Genomic DNA, 15774 nt, shown 5'->3' on the forward strand with positions numbered 1-15774 from the left:
CTAGGGCAAGTCACTTCACTTCTCTGGGCCTCAGTTCCCTCAACTGGAAAATGGGGATGAAGACTGGGAGACCCATGTGGGAAAGGGATTGTGTCCAGCCCAATTATCTTGTAACTACCCCAGTGCTTAGAACGGTGCCTGGCACGTAGGAAGCGCTTAGCAAATATTATTATTATTATTAACAATTGCAAGGGGGCAGGGAGGGAGGGAGAAGTGTTCGTTTTCAACCTGGGGCAAGTCACTTCACTTCTCTGGGCCTCAGTTCCCTCATCTGGAAAATGGGGATGAAGACTGGGAGACCCATGTGGGAAAGGGATTGTGTCCAGCCCAATTATCTTGTAACTACCCCAGTGCTTAGAACGGTGCCTGGCACGTAGGAAGCGCTTAGCAAATATTATTATTATTATTAACAATTGCAAGGGGGCAGGGAGGGAGGGAGAAGTGTTCGTTTTCAACCTGGGGTAAGTCACTTCACTTCTCTGGGCCTCAGTTCCCTCATCTGGAAAATGGGGATGAAGACTGGGAGACCCATGTGGGAAAGGGATTGTGTCCAGCCCGATTATCTTGTAACTACCCCAGCGCTTAGAACGGTGCCTGGCACATAGGAAGCACTTAACAAATATTGTTATTATTATTAACAATTGTGAGGGGGTAGGGAGGGAGGGAGGAGTGTTCTTTTTCAACCTAGGGCAAGTCACTTCACTTCTCTGGGCCTCAGTTCCCTCATCTGGAAAATGGGGATGAAGACTGGGAGACCCATGTGCGAAAGGGATTGTGTCCAGCCCGATTATCTTGTAACTACCCCAGTGCTTAGAACGGTGCCTGGCACGTAGTAAGTACTTAGCGAATATTATTATTATTATTATTATTATTAACAATTGCTAGGGGGCAGGGAGGGAGGGAGAAGTGTTCGTTTTCAACCTGGGGCAAGTCACTTCACTTCTCTGGGCCTCAGTTCCCTCATCTGGAAAATGGGGATGAAGACTGGGAGACCCATGTGGAATAGGGATTGTGTCCAATCTTGTAACTACCCCAGTGCTTAGAATGGTGCCTGGCACGTAGGAAGTGCTTCACAAATATTATTATATGTTGCCAACTTGTACTTCCCAAGCGCTCAGTACAGTGCTCTGCACACAGTAAGTGCTCAATAAATACAATTGAATGAACGAATGAATATTATCATTATTAACAATTGCGAGGGGGCAGGGAGGGAGGGAGGAGTGTTCTTTTTCAAGTTACCAAATATGTCCAGCCAAAAGACCATCTGAGCTCTGTTTGCTTGGCAGGTACTGCCCACTCACGTCCGCATCTCTCAGAGTCCCCTGCCCACCGGATTTTTGTTGTGGGCGGGGAATGTGTCCGTTAATCGCCGCACTGTCCTCTCCCAACGCTTAGTACAGTGTTCCGCACCCAGGAAGCGCTCAATATATCCATTTGAATGAATAGATGAAAAGTACAGTCAGCTCTCTAATGCCAAAAAACTCCCTGGGCTCTTTGCCCTCCTACCAGGAAGTTCATTCATTCATTCATTCAATCATACTTATTGAGCGCTTACTGTGTGCAGAGCACTGTACTAAGTGCTTGGGAAGTACAAGTTGGCAACATAGAGAGACGGTCCCTACCCAACAGTGGGCTCACAGTCTAGAAGAAGTTCCCTCCCCTTCACACCTGAAAGGCCACTGCTCTCCCCATCTTCAAAACCCGACTGAGCCCCCACTTTTTCCTTTCCTCCTCCCCTCCCCACCACCCTCCCCTTCCCTCTTCCCTCCCCATATCCCCTCCCCACAGCACTTGTGTCTATTTGTACATATTTATTACCTTATTTATTTTATTAATGATGTGTCTATAGCTATAATTCTATTTATTCTAATGATAATAATGATAATGCTAATGGCATTTGTTAAGCGCTTACTATGTGCAATGCACTCTTCTAAGTGCTGGGGAGGATACAGGGTGATCAGATTGCCCTGTGGAGCTCACAGTCTTCATCCCCATCTTTCAAATGAGGCAACTGAGGCCCAGAGAAGTGAAGTGACTTGCCCAAAGTGACACAGCTGGCAATTGGCGGAGCCAGGATTTGAACCCATGACCTCTGACTCCCAAGCCCGGGCTCCTTCCACTTAGCCACGCTGCTTCTCTAGACTGTGAGCCCATGGTTGTTTTTTTTAATGGCATTTATTAAGCACTTACTATGTGCAAAGCTGTTCTAAGCACTGGACTGTTCTAAGCGCTGGGTAGGGACCGACTCTATGTTACCGATTTGTACTTCCCAAGCGCTCAGAGAAGTAGCGTGGCTTAGCGGAAAGAGCCCGGGCTTGGGAGTCAGAGGTCATGGATTCTAATCCCGTCTCCGTCACTTATCAGCTGTGTGGCTTTGAGTAAGTCACTTAACTTCTCTGTGCCCCAGTTACCTCATCTGTAAAATGGGGATTAAGACCGTGAGACCCACATGGGACAACCTCATTACCTTGTATCAACCCCAGTGCTTAGAACAGTGTTTAATAATAATAATAATAATATAATGATGGCATTTGTTAAGCGCTTACTATGTGCAAAGCACTGTTCTAAGCGCTGGGGAGGTTACAGGGTGATCAGGTTGTCCCATGGGGGGCTCACAATCTTAATCCCCATTTTACAGATGAGGTAACTGAGGCACAGAGAAGTTAAGTGACTTGCCCAAGGTCACACAGTAAGCGCTTAACAAATACTGTCATTATTATTAGTAGTAGTACTAGTGCTCTGCACACAGTAAGCACTCAATAACTACAACTGAATGAACGAATGAATATTATCATTATCGTACATATTTATTCTATTTATTTTATTTTGTTAATATGTTTTGTTTTGTTGTCTGTCTCCCCCCTTTTAGACTGTGAGCCCACTGTTGGGTAGGGACCGTCTCTATATGTTGCCGACTTGTACTTCCCAAGCGCTTAGTACAGTGCTCTGCACACAGTAAGCGCTCAATAAATACGATTGATTGATTGATCTGTAAAATGGGGATTACGACTGTGAGCCGCCCATGGGACAACCTGATCACCTTGTAACCTCACCAGTGCTTGAACAGTGCTTTGCACATAGTAAGCACATAATAAATGCCATTATTATTATCTACACCCACTCCCTTGGAGAACTCATCCGCTCCCAAAGCTTCAACTACCATCTCGACATGGATGATTCCCAAATCTCTCCCTCCAGCCCTGATCTCTTCCTTTCTCTGCAGTCTTGTATTTTTCCTCCTGGCTCCAGGATGTCCCTGCCTGGATCCTGACACCTGATTCTCCTCTTCCCTAATGTTCTTGCTCCTCCTTTCCCCGGGTTCCTTGTCACTCTCTCTTGCCCCACCAAGGTCCGTCTCTCCGGCCAATCAAGATGGGGTTAGCATTTCCCTTTTTCTTCTATTTGTTAGGTGCTTACCATGTGCCGGACACTGTTCTAAGCGCTGGGGTAGATACGTGTTAATCAGGTTGGACACAGTCCCTGTACCACGTGGGGCTCACAGTCTTAATCGTGTGGCTCAATGAAAAGAGCCCGGGCTTTGGAGTCAGAGGTCATGGGTTCAAATCCTGGCTCCGCCAACTGTCAGCTGTGTGACTTTGGGCAAGTCACTTCACTTCTCTGGGCCTCAGTTCCCTCATCTGTAAAATAATAATAATGGAATTTATTAAGTGCTTACTATGTGCAAAGCATTGTTCTAAGCACTGGGGAGGTTACAAGGTGATCACGTTGTCCAACAGGGGCCTCAGTCTTAATCCCCATTTTACAGATGAGATAACTGAGGCCCAGAGAAGTGAAGTGACTTGCCCAAAGTCACACAGCTGACAAGTGGCGGAGCTGGGATTTAAACCCATGACCTCTGACTCCAAAACCTGGGCTCTTTCCACTGAGCCTGTGAGCCTCCCCCCTTGGGACAACCTGATCACCTTGTAACCTCCCCAGCGCTTAGAACAGTGCTTTGCACATAGTAAGCACTTAATCAATGCCATCATCATTATTATTATTATTATAGGGGAACTGAAGCTCAGAGAAGTGAAGTGACTTGCCCAAGGTCACCCGGCGGACGAACGGCGGAGCCGGGATTAGAACTGAGAAGCGCGTGGCTCAGTGGAAAGAGCCCGGGCTTGGGAGTCAGAGGTCGTGGGTTCTAATCCCGGCTCTGCCACTTGTCAGCTGCGTGACTTTGGGCAAGTCACTTCACTTCTCTGGGCCTCGGAGACCTCATCTGGAAAATGGGGATCAAGACTGTGAGCCCTAAGTGGGACAACCTCATCACCTTGTATCTAACCCAGCGAACAGTGCTTGGCACATAGTAAGTGCTTAACAAGTACCAACATTATTATTAATTATTATTATTATTAACCTCCAAGCCCAGTCCCTTTCCGTTAGGCTATGCGGCCTAATACAAATACCATTAGGAAAAAGGTCACCGTAACAACAAAACAACAACCAACCATAGGATGAAAACTAAGCTCTGCTAATCACCCGTGAAAAGCAGCTGGCTTATGAACCTTCAGCCTCTCTGAGGAGGGATTTAGTCGCCAAACAACCCTTTAATCCCGGGAATGGGAAGAAAAGCTTTCTGCTAAGCTAATAGCTTCCCCATAAAGAACCCTGGGCTCGCGTTTCTCCGGCAGATTCACCCGAGAACCCCTCTTTCGCTTCTTCTTCAAATGAGTCGTTTCCGCCCCACGGCTACTCCGTGGACCCATTCGGGAATGTCCCGTTCTTCCATCACAAAGTCGTTCCGGAGCGTGTGTCCACAGAGTTTTCAGTCAGTTCATTCACTCAATCGTATTTACTGAGCGCTTCGTGTGTGCAGAGCCCTGTACTTAGCGCTTGGGAGAGGACAATACAGCAATAAACAGACCTGTTCCCTGCCCACTACGAGCTTCCAGTCTAGTTTTCTTGGTTAAGATACGGAAATGGTTTACCATTGCCTTCTTCCCTGCAGTAATAATAGTATACTAATGATAATATCCTCCTCCGCATGCCCCCCGCCCTACCTCCTACCCCTCCCCACAGCACCTGGATATATGTTTGTACAGATTTATTACTCTATTTATTTTACTTGCACATATTTACTATTTACATATTTACATATGTACATATATATGTACATATTTACATATGTACAACTATTTACATATATTGAGAAGCAGCGTGGCTCAGTGGAAAAGAGCGCGGGCTTTGGAGTCAGAGGTCATGGGTTCAAATCCCAGCTCCACCAATTGTCAGCTGTGTGACTTTGAGCAAGTCACTTAACTTCTCGGTGCCTCAGTTACCTCACCTGTAAAATGGGGATGAAGACTTTGAGCCCCCTGTGGGACAACCTGATCACCCTGTAACCTCTCCAGCGCTTAGAACAGTGCTTTGCACATAGTAAGTTCTTAATAAATGCCATCAATATGTTGCCAATGTACTTCCAAGCGCTTAGTACAGTGCTCTGCACACAGTAAGAGCTCAATAAATACGATTGAATGAATGAATGAATTCTATTTATTTTGTTAATGATGTACATCTAGCTTTGTTCTGATGACTTAACTGTCCACATGTTTTGTTTTGTTGTCTGTCTCCCCCTTCTAGACTGTGAGCCCGTTGTTGGGTAGGGACCATCTCTATATGTTGCCAACTTGTACTTCCCAAGCGCTTAGTACAGTGCTCTGCACACAGTAAGTGCTTAATATGATTGAATGAATGAATGAATGATAATGATGGCATTTGAAAAACACTTACTCTGTGCCAAGCACTGTTCTAAGCACTGGGGTAGATACAAGGTGATCAGGTTGTCCCACGTGGGGCTCACAGTCTTAATCCCCATATGACAGAGGAGGTACCTAGGCCCAGAGAAGCGAAGTGACTTGCCCGAGGTCACACAGCAGACGCGTGGTGGAGTCGGGATTGGAACCCACGTCCTCTGACTCCCAAGCCTGGGCTCTTGTCACTAGGCCACGCTGCTTCTCAGTAAAAACTTGAGTCTCTGCCATTGTCTTTAATTAACGTTTTGATCGCTTGATCGTCTCCTCTCTTTCCCACGCCGCTGCGGCCCAGTGCGGGTGAGTCCACTTTGACTCTTTGGCTTAGACCTTTCCATCATCATCAATCGTATTTATTGAGCGCTTACTGTGTGCAGAGCACTGTACTAAGCGCTTGGGAAGTACAAGTTGGCAACATATAGAGACAGTCCCTACCCAACAGTGGGCTCACAGTCTAAAAGGCTATCCATCATGGGTAGCCCTAGATGGCACAGCTCTAAATTTCATCAGCTCACGCAAACTCTCTTGCCATGATAAGGGATTCATTCATTCATTCATTCAAACGTATTTACTGAGCGCTTACTGTGTACTGAGCGCTTGGGAAGTCCAAGTGGGCAACATATAGAGACGGTCCCTACCCAACAGTGGGCTCACAGTCTAGAAGGGGGAGACAAAGAACAAACCAAAGCATATTAACAAAATAAAATAAATAGAATAAATATGTACAAAGAAAATAAATAGAGTAATAAATCCGTACAAACATATATACACATATACAGGTGCTGTGGGGAGGGGAAGGAGGTAAGGTGGGGGGAATGGGGAGGGGGAGGTGGAGGAGGAAAGGGGGATCGATTCTTTCGCGAGGGAGAAGTAAAATGAAAACCCCTCAAGCCCATACACTAATAATTATGGTACTTAATAATAATAATGATGGCATTTGTTAAGCGCTTACTGTGTGCAAAGCACTGTTCTAAGCGCTGGGGAGGTTACAAGGTGATCAGGGTGTCCCACAGGGGGGCTCACAGTCTTAATATCCCATTTTACAGATGAGGTAACTGAGGCCCAGAAAAGTTAAGTGACATGCCCAAAGTCACACAGCTGACAATTGGCAGAGCCGGGATTTGAACTCATGACCTCTGACTCCAAGGCCCGGGCTCTTTTCCATACTTGTTAAGTGCTCAACGATAATAATAATAATAATAATGATAGCATTTATTAAGCATTTATTAAGCGCTTACTATGTGAAAGCACTGTTCTAAGCGCTGGGGAGGTTACAAGGTGATCAGGTTGTCCCACGGGGGGCTCACAGTCTCAATCCCCATTTTACAGATGAGGTCACTGAGGCACAGGGAAGTTAAGTGACTTGCCCAAAGTCACACAGCTGGCAACTGGCGGAGTCGGAATTTGAACCCATGACCTCTGATTCCAAAGCCCGGGCTCTTTCGACTGAGCCACGCTGCTTCTCTACATATATAAATATGTGTCAACCACTGTTCCAAGCGCTGAGATGTATACAAGAAAATCGGATTGGACACAGTCCCGGTCCCAAGTGGGGCTCGCGGTCTTGATCCCCGTTTTGCGGATGAGGTAACTGAGGCCCAGAGAAGTCGAGTGACTTGCCCAAGGTCACACAGCAGACATGCGGGGGAGCCGGGATTAGAACTCATGACTTTCTGATTCCCAGGCCTGGGCTCTAGCTACTAAGCCATGCTGCTTCTCCTCACGGAACTTGCCCTGCGTCGCAGGTTGGAGCAACTGATTTCTGCCGATCTCCTGAGGTCGCCTGATGTCAACCCTCGGTCAGTCACTTGTTGATATTTACCGAGCGCTTACTATGTGCAGAGCACTGCACTAATCGCTTGGGAGAGTCCAATACAACGGAGTTGGCCGTCACGTTCCTTATTATTATTATTATTATGGTATTTGTTAAGCGCTTACTACATGTCAATCAATCAATCAATCGTATTTATTGAGCACTTACTGTGTGCAGAGCACTGTACTAAGCACTTGGGAAGTCCAAGTTGGCAACATATAGAGACGGTCCATACCCAACAGTGGGCTCACAGGCTAGAATATGTTTGTACATATTTATTACTCTATTTATTTATTTATTTATCTTACTCCCCCCTTTTAGACTCCCCCTTTTAGACTGTGAGCCCACTGTTGGGTAGGGACTGTTTCTATATGTTGCCAATTTGTACTTCCCAAGCTCTTAGTACAGTGCTCTGCACATAGTAAGCGCTCAATAAATACGATTGATGATGATGATGATGACTTGGACATATCTATTCTATTTATTTTATTTTGTTAGTATGTTTGGTTTTGTTCACTGTCTCCCCCTTCTAGACTGTGAGCCCGCTGTTCGGTAGGGACTGTCTCTATGTGTTGCCGACTTGTACTTCCCAAGCGCTTAGTACAGTGCTCTGCACATAGTAAGCGCTCAATAAATACGATTGATTGATTGATTGATTGACAGAAGAGCCTTGGGAGACGTGGCTGTTCCTTCACAAAACCCCTGCAAGTGAGTAGCTTACAGACTGTTTATTTCCTGGTGCTTCCTTTCCCTTTTTCCGCATCTAGTCCTCCTCATGAAAAAAGGAACAAATGTAGAATGCTTGTAAACCAAAACCCCAGCGCTGGGGTAGATACAAGGTAATCAGGTTACTCATTCAATCGTATTTATTGAGCCCTTACTGTATGCAGAGCACTGTACTAAGCGCTTGGGAAGTCCAAGTTGGCAACATCTAGAGACGGTCCCTACCCAACAGCGGGCTCACAGTCTAGAAGGGGGCGACAGAAAACAAAACAAAACATATTAACAAAATAAAATAAATAGAATAAATATGTACAAATGAAATAAATAAGCGCTTACTACGTGTCAAGCACCGTACTAAGTGCTGGGGTAGATTCATTCATTCATTCAATCGTATTTATTGAGCGCTTACTGTGTGCAGAGCACTGTACTAAGCGCTTGGGAAGTCCAAGTTGGCAACATCTAGAGACGGTCCCTACCCAACAGTGGGCTCACAGTCTAGAAGGGGGAGACAGACAATAAAACAAAACATATTAACAAAATAAAATAAATAAAATAAATATGTACAAATAAAATAAATAAGCGCTTACTACGTGTCAAGCACCGTACTAAGTGCTGGGGTAGATTCATTCATTCATTCAATCGTATTTATTGAGCGCTTACTGTGTGCAGAGCACTGTACTAAGCGCTTGGGAAGTACAAGTTGGCAACATACAGAGACGGTCCCTACCCAACAGTGGGCTCACAGTCTAGAAGGGGGCGACAGACAATAAAACAAAACATATTAACAAAATAAAATAAATAAAATAAATATGTACAAATAAAATAAATAAGCGCTTACTACGTGTCAAGCACCGTACTAAGTGCTGGGGTAGATTCATTCATTCATTCAATCGTATTTATTGAGCGCTTACTGTGTGCACAGCACTGTACTAAGCGCTTGGGAAGACCAAGTCGGCAACATCTAGAGACAGTCCCTACCCAACAGTGGGCTCACAGTCTAGAAGGGGGAGACAGACAACAAAACAAAACATATTAACAAAATAAAATAAATAGAATAAATATGTACAAATAAAATAAATAAGTGCTTATGTCAAGCACCGTACTAAGTGCTGGGGTAGATTCATTCATTCATTCAATCGTATTTATTGAGTGCTTACTGTGTGCAGAGCACTGTACTAAGCGCTTGGGAAGTACAAGTTGGCAACATCTAGAGACGGTCCCTACCCAACCATGGGCTCACAGTCTAGAAGGGGGAGACAGACAACAAAACAAAACATATTAACAAAATAAAATAAATAGAATAAATATGTACAAGTAAAATAAATAGTTAAATAGGGTAATAAATATGTGCAAAACAGAGTAATAAACATGTATATACATATTGTTAGTATGTTTGGTTTTGTTCTCTGTCTCCCCCTCTTAGACTGTGAGCCCACTGTTGGGTAGGGACTGTCTCTATATGTTGCCAATTTGTACTTCCCAAGCGCTTAGTACAGTGCTCTGCACATAGTAAGCGCTCAATAAATACGATTGATGATGGTGATGATATACAGGTGCTGTGGGGAGAGGAAGGAGGTAAGGTGGGGGATGGGGAGGGGGAGGAGGGGGAGAAGAAGGAGGGGGCTCAGTCTGGGAAGGTCACATGGGGCTCACAGTTTCAATCCCCACTTTACAGATGAGGGAACTGAGGCACAGAGAAGTGAAGTGACTTGCCCAAAGTCACACAGCAGACCAGTGGCGGAGCCAGGATTAGAACCCACATCCTGTGATTCCCAAGCCCGAGCTCTTTCCACTGACCCATGCTGCTTCTCTGTTCTCATTTCCTTGCCCTGCTTAGGTTCCCCACTGCGGCTGCCCTGATTAGATTCTAATCCCGGGCCCGCAACGTACCTGCTCTGTGACCTTGGACAAGTCACTTCACTTTTCGGGTCCTCAGTTCCCTCATCTGAACTGAGAATGAATGAAGACTGTGAGCCCCAGGTTAAACCTGGACCATGCCCAACCTGATTATCTTCTACCTAATCCAGCACTTAATACAGGGCCTGGCCCACAGAAAGCGCTTAACAAATACCATTAAAAAAAAAAAACCCCAACCACCTTAAATCTCAGTCTCTTCCGATTCACTCGGGGAAAAATTCTGGGAGCAGAAAACGCTTGGGCAGAATCCCTGGGCACTTGGAAATTGATGCAGGGGCCAATTATCCATCTCCTCACGTGCCGCCATTAGGGTGTGGAAGAAAAGTTGGAATGTTGTTTCGAATCAAGAGCAATAAGGGACCGTCTCTAGATGTTGCCAACTTGGACTTGTACAGTGCTCTGCACACAGTAAGTGCTCAATAAATACGATTGATTGATTGATTTTACTTGTACATATTTCTTCTTATTTTATTTTGTTAATATGTTTTGTTTTGTTGTCTGTCTCTCCCTTCTAGACTGTGAGCCCGCTGTTGGGTAGGGACCGTCTCTAGATGTTGCCAACTTGGACTTCCCAAGCGCTTAGTACAGTGCTCTGCACACAGTAAGCGCTCAATAAATACGGTTGAATGAATGAATGAATGATTAGAACCCGTGACCTTCAGCCTCCCAGGACCACTACGCCATTCTGCCTCTCCCAAGCGCTTAGTACGGTGCTCGGCACACAGTGAGCGCTCAGTAACTACGACGGAACAAACCAATGACTGACAGACGCGTTTTGGGACGGGAGGCGTAGGAAGGTGCCCGGAAAGAGGCCAGGTGGGGACGGGGATCGAAGGGGAGGGTGTCTTACCCGGCTATGACGACTCCTTCGCAGGAATGGACGTCTCCGAGGACTCCTCCCGTCTCGTACTGCAGCTGGCTGACGGCCCCGCTGCGATTCTGAGGGGAGCGAGAGCGGGAGGAAAACCCGGTGGTTTTTTCCCCCCTGGACCCGTTTTGGACGGCAACTTGAACGACGCTCTCCATAAAGAGTCTCTTTGCCCGTGGCCGGGAAACGGAGGGGCCTTCTCATCTACCTCGCCGCCCACGTCATCATCATCATCAATCGTATTTATTGAGCGCTTACTATGTGCAGAGCACTGGACTGAGCGCTTGGGAAGTACAAATTGGCAACATATAGAGACAGTCCCTACCCAACAGTGGGCTCACAGTCTAGAAGGGGGAGACAGAGAACAAAACCAAACATACTAACAAAATAAAATAAATAGAATAGATATGTACAAGTAAAATAGAGTAATAAATATGTACAAACATATATACATATATACAGGTGCTGTGGGGAAGGGAAGGAGGTAAGATGCGGGGGATGGAGAGGGGGGCGAGGGGGAGAGGAAGGAAGGGGCTCAGTCTGGGAAGGCCTCCTGGAGGAGGTGAGCTCTCAGCAGGGCCTTGAAGGGAGGAAGAGAGCTAGCTTGGCGGATGGGCAGAGGGACTGGGGGCATTCCAGCCCCGGGGGAGGACGTGGGCCGGGGGTCGATGGCGGGACAGGCGAGAACAAGGTACGGTGAGGAGATTAGCGGCGGAGGAGCGGAGGGTGCGGGCTGCGATGGACAAGGAGAGAAGGGAGGGGAGGTAGGTGGGGGCCAGGGGATGGACGGCCTTGAAGCCCAGGGTGAGGAGTTTCTGCCTGATGCACAGATTGATTGGTAGCCACTGGAGACTGGAGAGTGGACGTCCACTGGGACGTCCCCCCTCTGGCCTGAAATGCCCTCCGTCCTCAAATCCGACAGACGATTCCTTTCCGAAGCTTCAAAGCTTTACGGAAGGCCCATCTCCTCCAAGAGGCCTTCCCTGACTAAGCCCCACTTTTCCTCTTCTCCCACTCCCTTAATACTACTACTACTACTAATGATGATGATGGTATTTCTTAAGCGCTTACTATGTGCAGCGCACTGTTCTAAGCGCTGGGGAGGTTACAAGGTGATCAGGTTGTCCCACAGGGGGCTCACAGTTTTAATCCCCATTTTCCAGATGAGGTAACTGAGGCCCAGAGAAGTTAAGTGACTTGCCCAAGGTCACACAGCTGACAAGTGGCGGGACAGGATTTGAACCCACGACCTCTGACTCCAAAGCCCGTGTTCTTTCCACTGAGCCACACTGCTTCCCCTCGGATGGTTAGGAGCAGATGGATTTTACCTCGGCTATCCTGCCCTGGGTTTATTAAAGTTCCGCACTGTGGGATTCTGTGGAATTGGAAGCTTAATTGATTTCATTCTCATTTCAATGCAGTATGTTTGGTTTTGTTCTCTGTCTCCCCCTTCTAGACTGTGAGCCCACTGTTGGGTAGGGACTGTCTCTATATGTTGCCAACTTGTACTTCTCAAGCACTTAGTACAGTGCTCTGCACATAGTAAGCGCTCAATAAATACGATTGATTGATTGATTAAGTGACCCGCCCAAAGTCACACAGCTGACAGTTGGCGGAGCCGGGATTTGAACCCATGACCTCTGACTCCTAAGCCCAGCCTCCTTCCACTGAGCCAGGCTGCTTCTCAATAAATAATGGCATTTATTAAGCGCTTACTATGTGCAAAGCATTTATTCATACATTCAATCGTATTTATTGAGCGCTTACTGTGTGCAGAGCACTGTACTAAGCGCTTGGGAAGTCCAAGTTGGCAACATATAGAGACGGTCCTTACCCAACAGCAGGTTCATAGTCTAGAAGGGGGAGACAGAGAACAAAATATAACATATTAACAAAATAAAATAAAAAGAATAAATATGTACAAATAAAATAGAGTAATAAACACATACAAACATATATACATATATACAAGTGCTCTTAGAAGCACTGTTCTAAGAGCTGGAGAGGTTACAAGGTGATCAGGTTGTCCCACGGGGGGCTCACGGTCTTAATCCCCATTTTACAGATGAGAGAACTGAGGCACAGAGAAGTTAAGTGACTTGCCCAAAGTCACACAGCTCACAAGTGGCGGAGCTGGGATTTGAACCCATGACCTCTGACTCCAAAGCCCGTGCTCTTTCCATTGAGCCATGCTGCTTCTTGGACCCACCCAGAGTTTAGGACAGAGTAAGCGCTTAATAAATACCGTCATTATTATAGTCTCTACCCCAGTGCTTAGGACAGTGGCTGGCACACAGTAAATGCTTAACAAATACGGTCTATTTATGCTGATGGTATTGACGCCTGTCTACTTGCTTTGTTTTGTTGTCCTTCTCCCCCTTGTAGACTGTGAGCCCGTTGTTGAGTAGGGACCATCTCTAGATGTTGCCGATCTGTACTTCCCAAGCGCTTAGTCCAGTGCTCTGCACACAGTAAGCGCTCAATAAATACGATTGAATGAATATATGTTGCCTATTTGTACTCCCCAAGCGCTTAGTCCAGTGCTCTGCACACAGTAAGCGCTCAATAAATATGACTGAATGAATATATGTTGCCTATTTGTACTCCCCAAGCGCTTAGTCCAGTGCTCTGCACACAGTAAGCGCTCAATAAATATGACTGAATGAATGAATATATGTTGCCGATTTGCACTTCCCAAGCGCTTAGTCCAGTGCTCTGCACACAGTAAGTGCTCAATAAATACGATGGAATGAATGAATATATGTTGCCGATTTGCACTTCCCAAGCGCTTAGTCCAGTGCTCTGCACACAGTAAGCGCTAAATAAATACAACTGAATGAATGAATATATGTTGCCGATTTGTACTCCCCAAGCGCTTAGTCCAGTGTTCTGCACACAGTAAGCGCTCAATAAATATGACTGAATGAATGAATATATGTTGCCTATTTGTCCTTCCCAAGCGCTTAGTCCAGTGCTCTGCACACAGTAAGCACTCAATAAATGATTGAATGAATGAATATATGTTGCCGATTTGTACTCCCCAAGCGCTTAGCCCAGCTCTGCACACAGTAAGCGCTCAATAAATATGACTCAATGAATGAATATATGTTGCCGATTTGCACTTCCCAAGCGCTTAGTCCAGTGCTCTGCACACAGTAAGCGCTCAATAAATATGACTGAATGAATGAATATATGTTGCCAATTTGTACTTCCCAAGCGCTTAGTCCAGTGCTCTGCACACAGTAAGCGCTCAATAAATACAATTGAATGAATGAATATATGTTGCCGATTTGTACTTCCCAAGCGCTTAGTCCAGTGCTCTGCACACAGTAAGCGTTCAATAAATACGACTGAATGAATGAATTACCTTTTTTTTTTGAAAAAAAAAAGACCCTCCTCAGTTAGCAAGAAGGCACATTTATTCAATCATATTTATTGAGCACTTACTGTGTGCAGAGCACTGTACTAAGCACATTCCACCTTCCCCTGAATGAACACTCTGGAGGTTGAGGATTTCTCACCTATGCCCTGCACCAGGCAACCGTGTCTATATCGGTGTAATAATAATAATGATAATTATTATTATTGTATAATGATATAATATTAATAGTAGCATTAATTATTATACAATTATTATAATTACCCACCACCTCCCCTCAGCACCTGTGTACATGTATATATGTTTGTAAGTATTTATTACTCTATTTTATTTGTACATATTTATTCTATTTATTTTATTAATATGTTTTGTTTTGTTGTCTGTCTCCCCCTTCTAGACTGTGAGCCCACTGTTGGGTAGGGACCGTCTCTCTATGTTGCCAACTTGTACTTCCCAAGCGCTTAGTACAGTGCTCTGCACACAGTAAGCGCTCAATAAATACGATCGAATGACTGAATGAATGAATAATGGTGGCATTTGTTAAGCGTTTACTATGTGCCAGGCACTGTGGTGGACACAAGCAAATGAGATTGGACCCAGTCCCTGTTCCACGTGGGGCTCACGGTCTCCATCCCCATTTTCCAGATGAGGTCACTGAGGCCCGGAGAAGTGACATGCCCAAGGTCACACAGCAGGCAAATGGCGGAGCCGGAATTAGAATCCAGGACCTTCTGACACCCAAGTCTGTGCTCTAGCCACTACACCATGTCGCTTCCCAAGCTCGACTCTCCCAAGTGCATAGAGAAGCAGCATGGCTCAGTGGAAAAGAGCCCGGGCTTGGAGTCAGAGGTCATGGGTTCAAATCCCGGCTCCCCCAATTGTCAGCTGTGTGACCATGGGCAAGTCACTTCACTTCTCTGTGCCTCAGTGACCTCATCTGTAAAATGGGGATGAAGACTGTGAGCCCCCCGTAGGACAACCTGATCACCTTGTAACCTCCCCAGAGCTTAGAACAGTGCTTTGCACATAGTAAGCGCTTAATCAATCAACCAATCAATCGTATTTATTGAGTGCTTACTGTGTGCAGAGCACTGCACTAAGCGCTTGGGAAGTACAAGTTGGCAACATCTAGAGACAGTCCCTACCCAACAGTGGGCTCACAGTCTAAAAGAGGGAGACAGAGAACAAAACCAAACATACTAACAAAATAAAATAAATAGAATAGATATGTACAAGTAAAATAAATAGATAAATAGAGTAATAAATATGTACAAACATATATACATATAAATGCCATCATCATTATTATTATTATTACAGC

At 45.7% G+C, this 15774-nt stretch overlaps 1 protein-coding gene across 1 annotated transcript in view; it reads right to left on the bottom strand.

The window, feature by feature from the left end:
- Nucleotides 1-15774, bottom strand: part of FBXW8 (F-box and WD repeat domain containing 8) — a 204909-nt gene that overhangs the window by 149584 nt on the left and 39551 nt on the right. The window contains exon 4 of the mRNA XM_038762758.1: nucleotides 11057-11145. Coding sequence (XP_038618686.1) covers nucleotides 11057-11145 — 89 coding nt within the window. The remainder of the gene's footprint in view (nucleotides 1-11056; nucleotides 11146-15774) is intronic.

The sequence above is a fragment of the Tachyglossus aculeatus genome, chromosome 21 (genome assembly GCF_015852505.1).
Source record: "Tachyglossus aculeatus isolate mTacAcu1 chromosome 21, mTacAcu1.pri, whole genome shotgun sequence".
In the NCBI taxonomy this organism is placed as follows: Eukaryota; Metazoa; Chordata; class Mammalia; order Monotremata; family Tachyglossidae; genus Tachyglossus; species Tachyglossus aculeatus.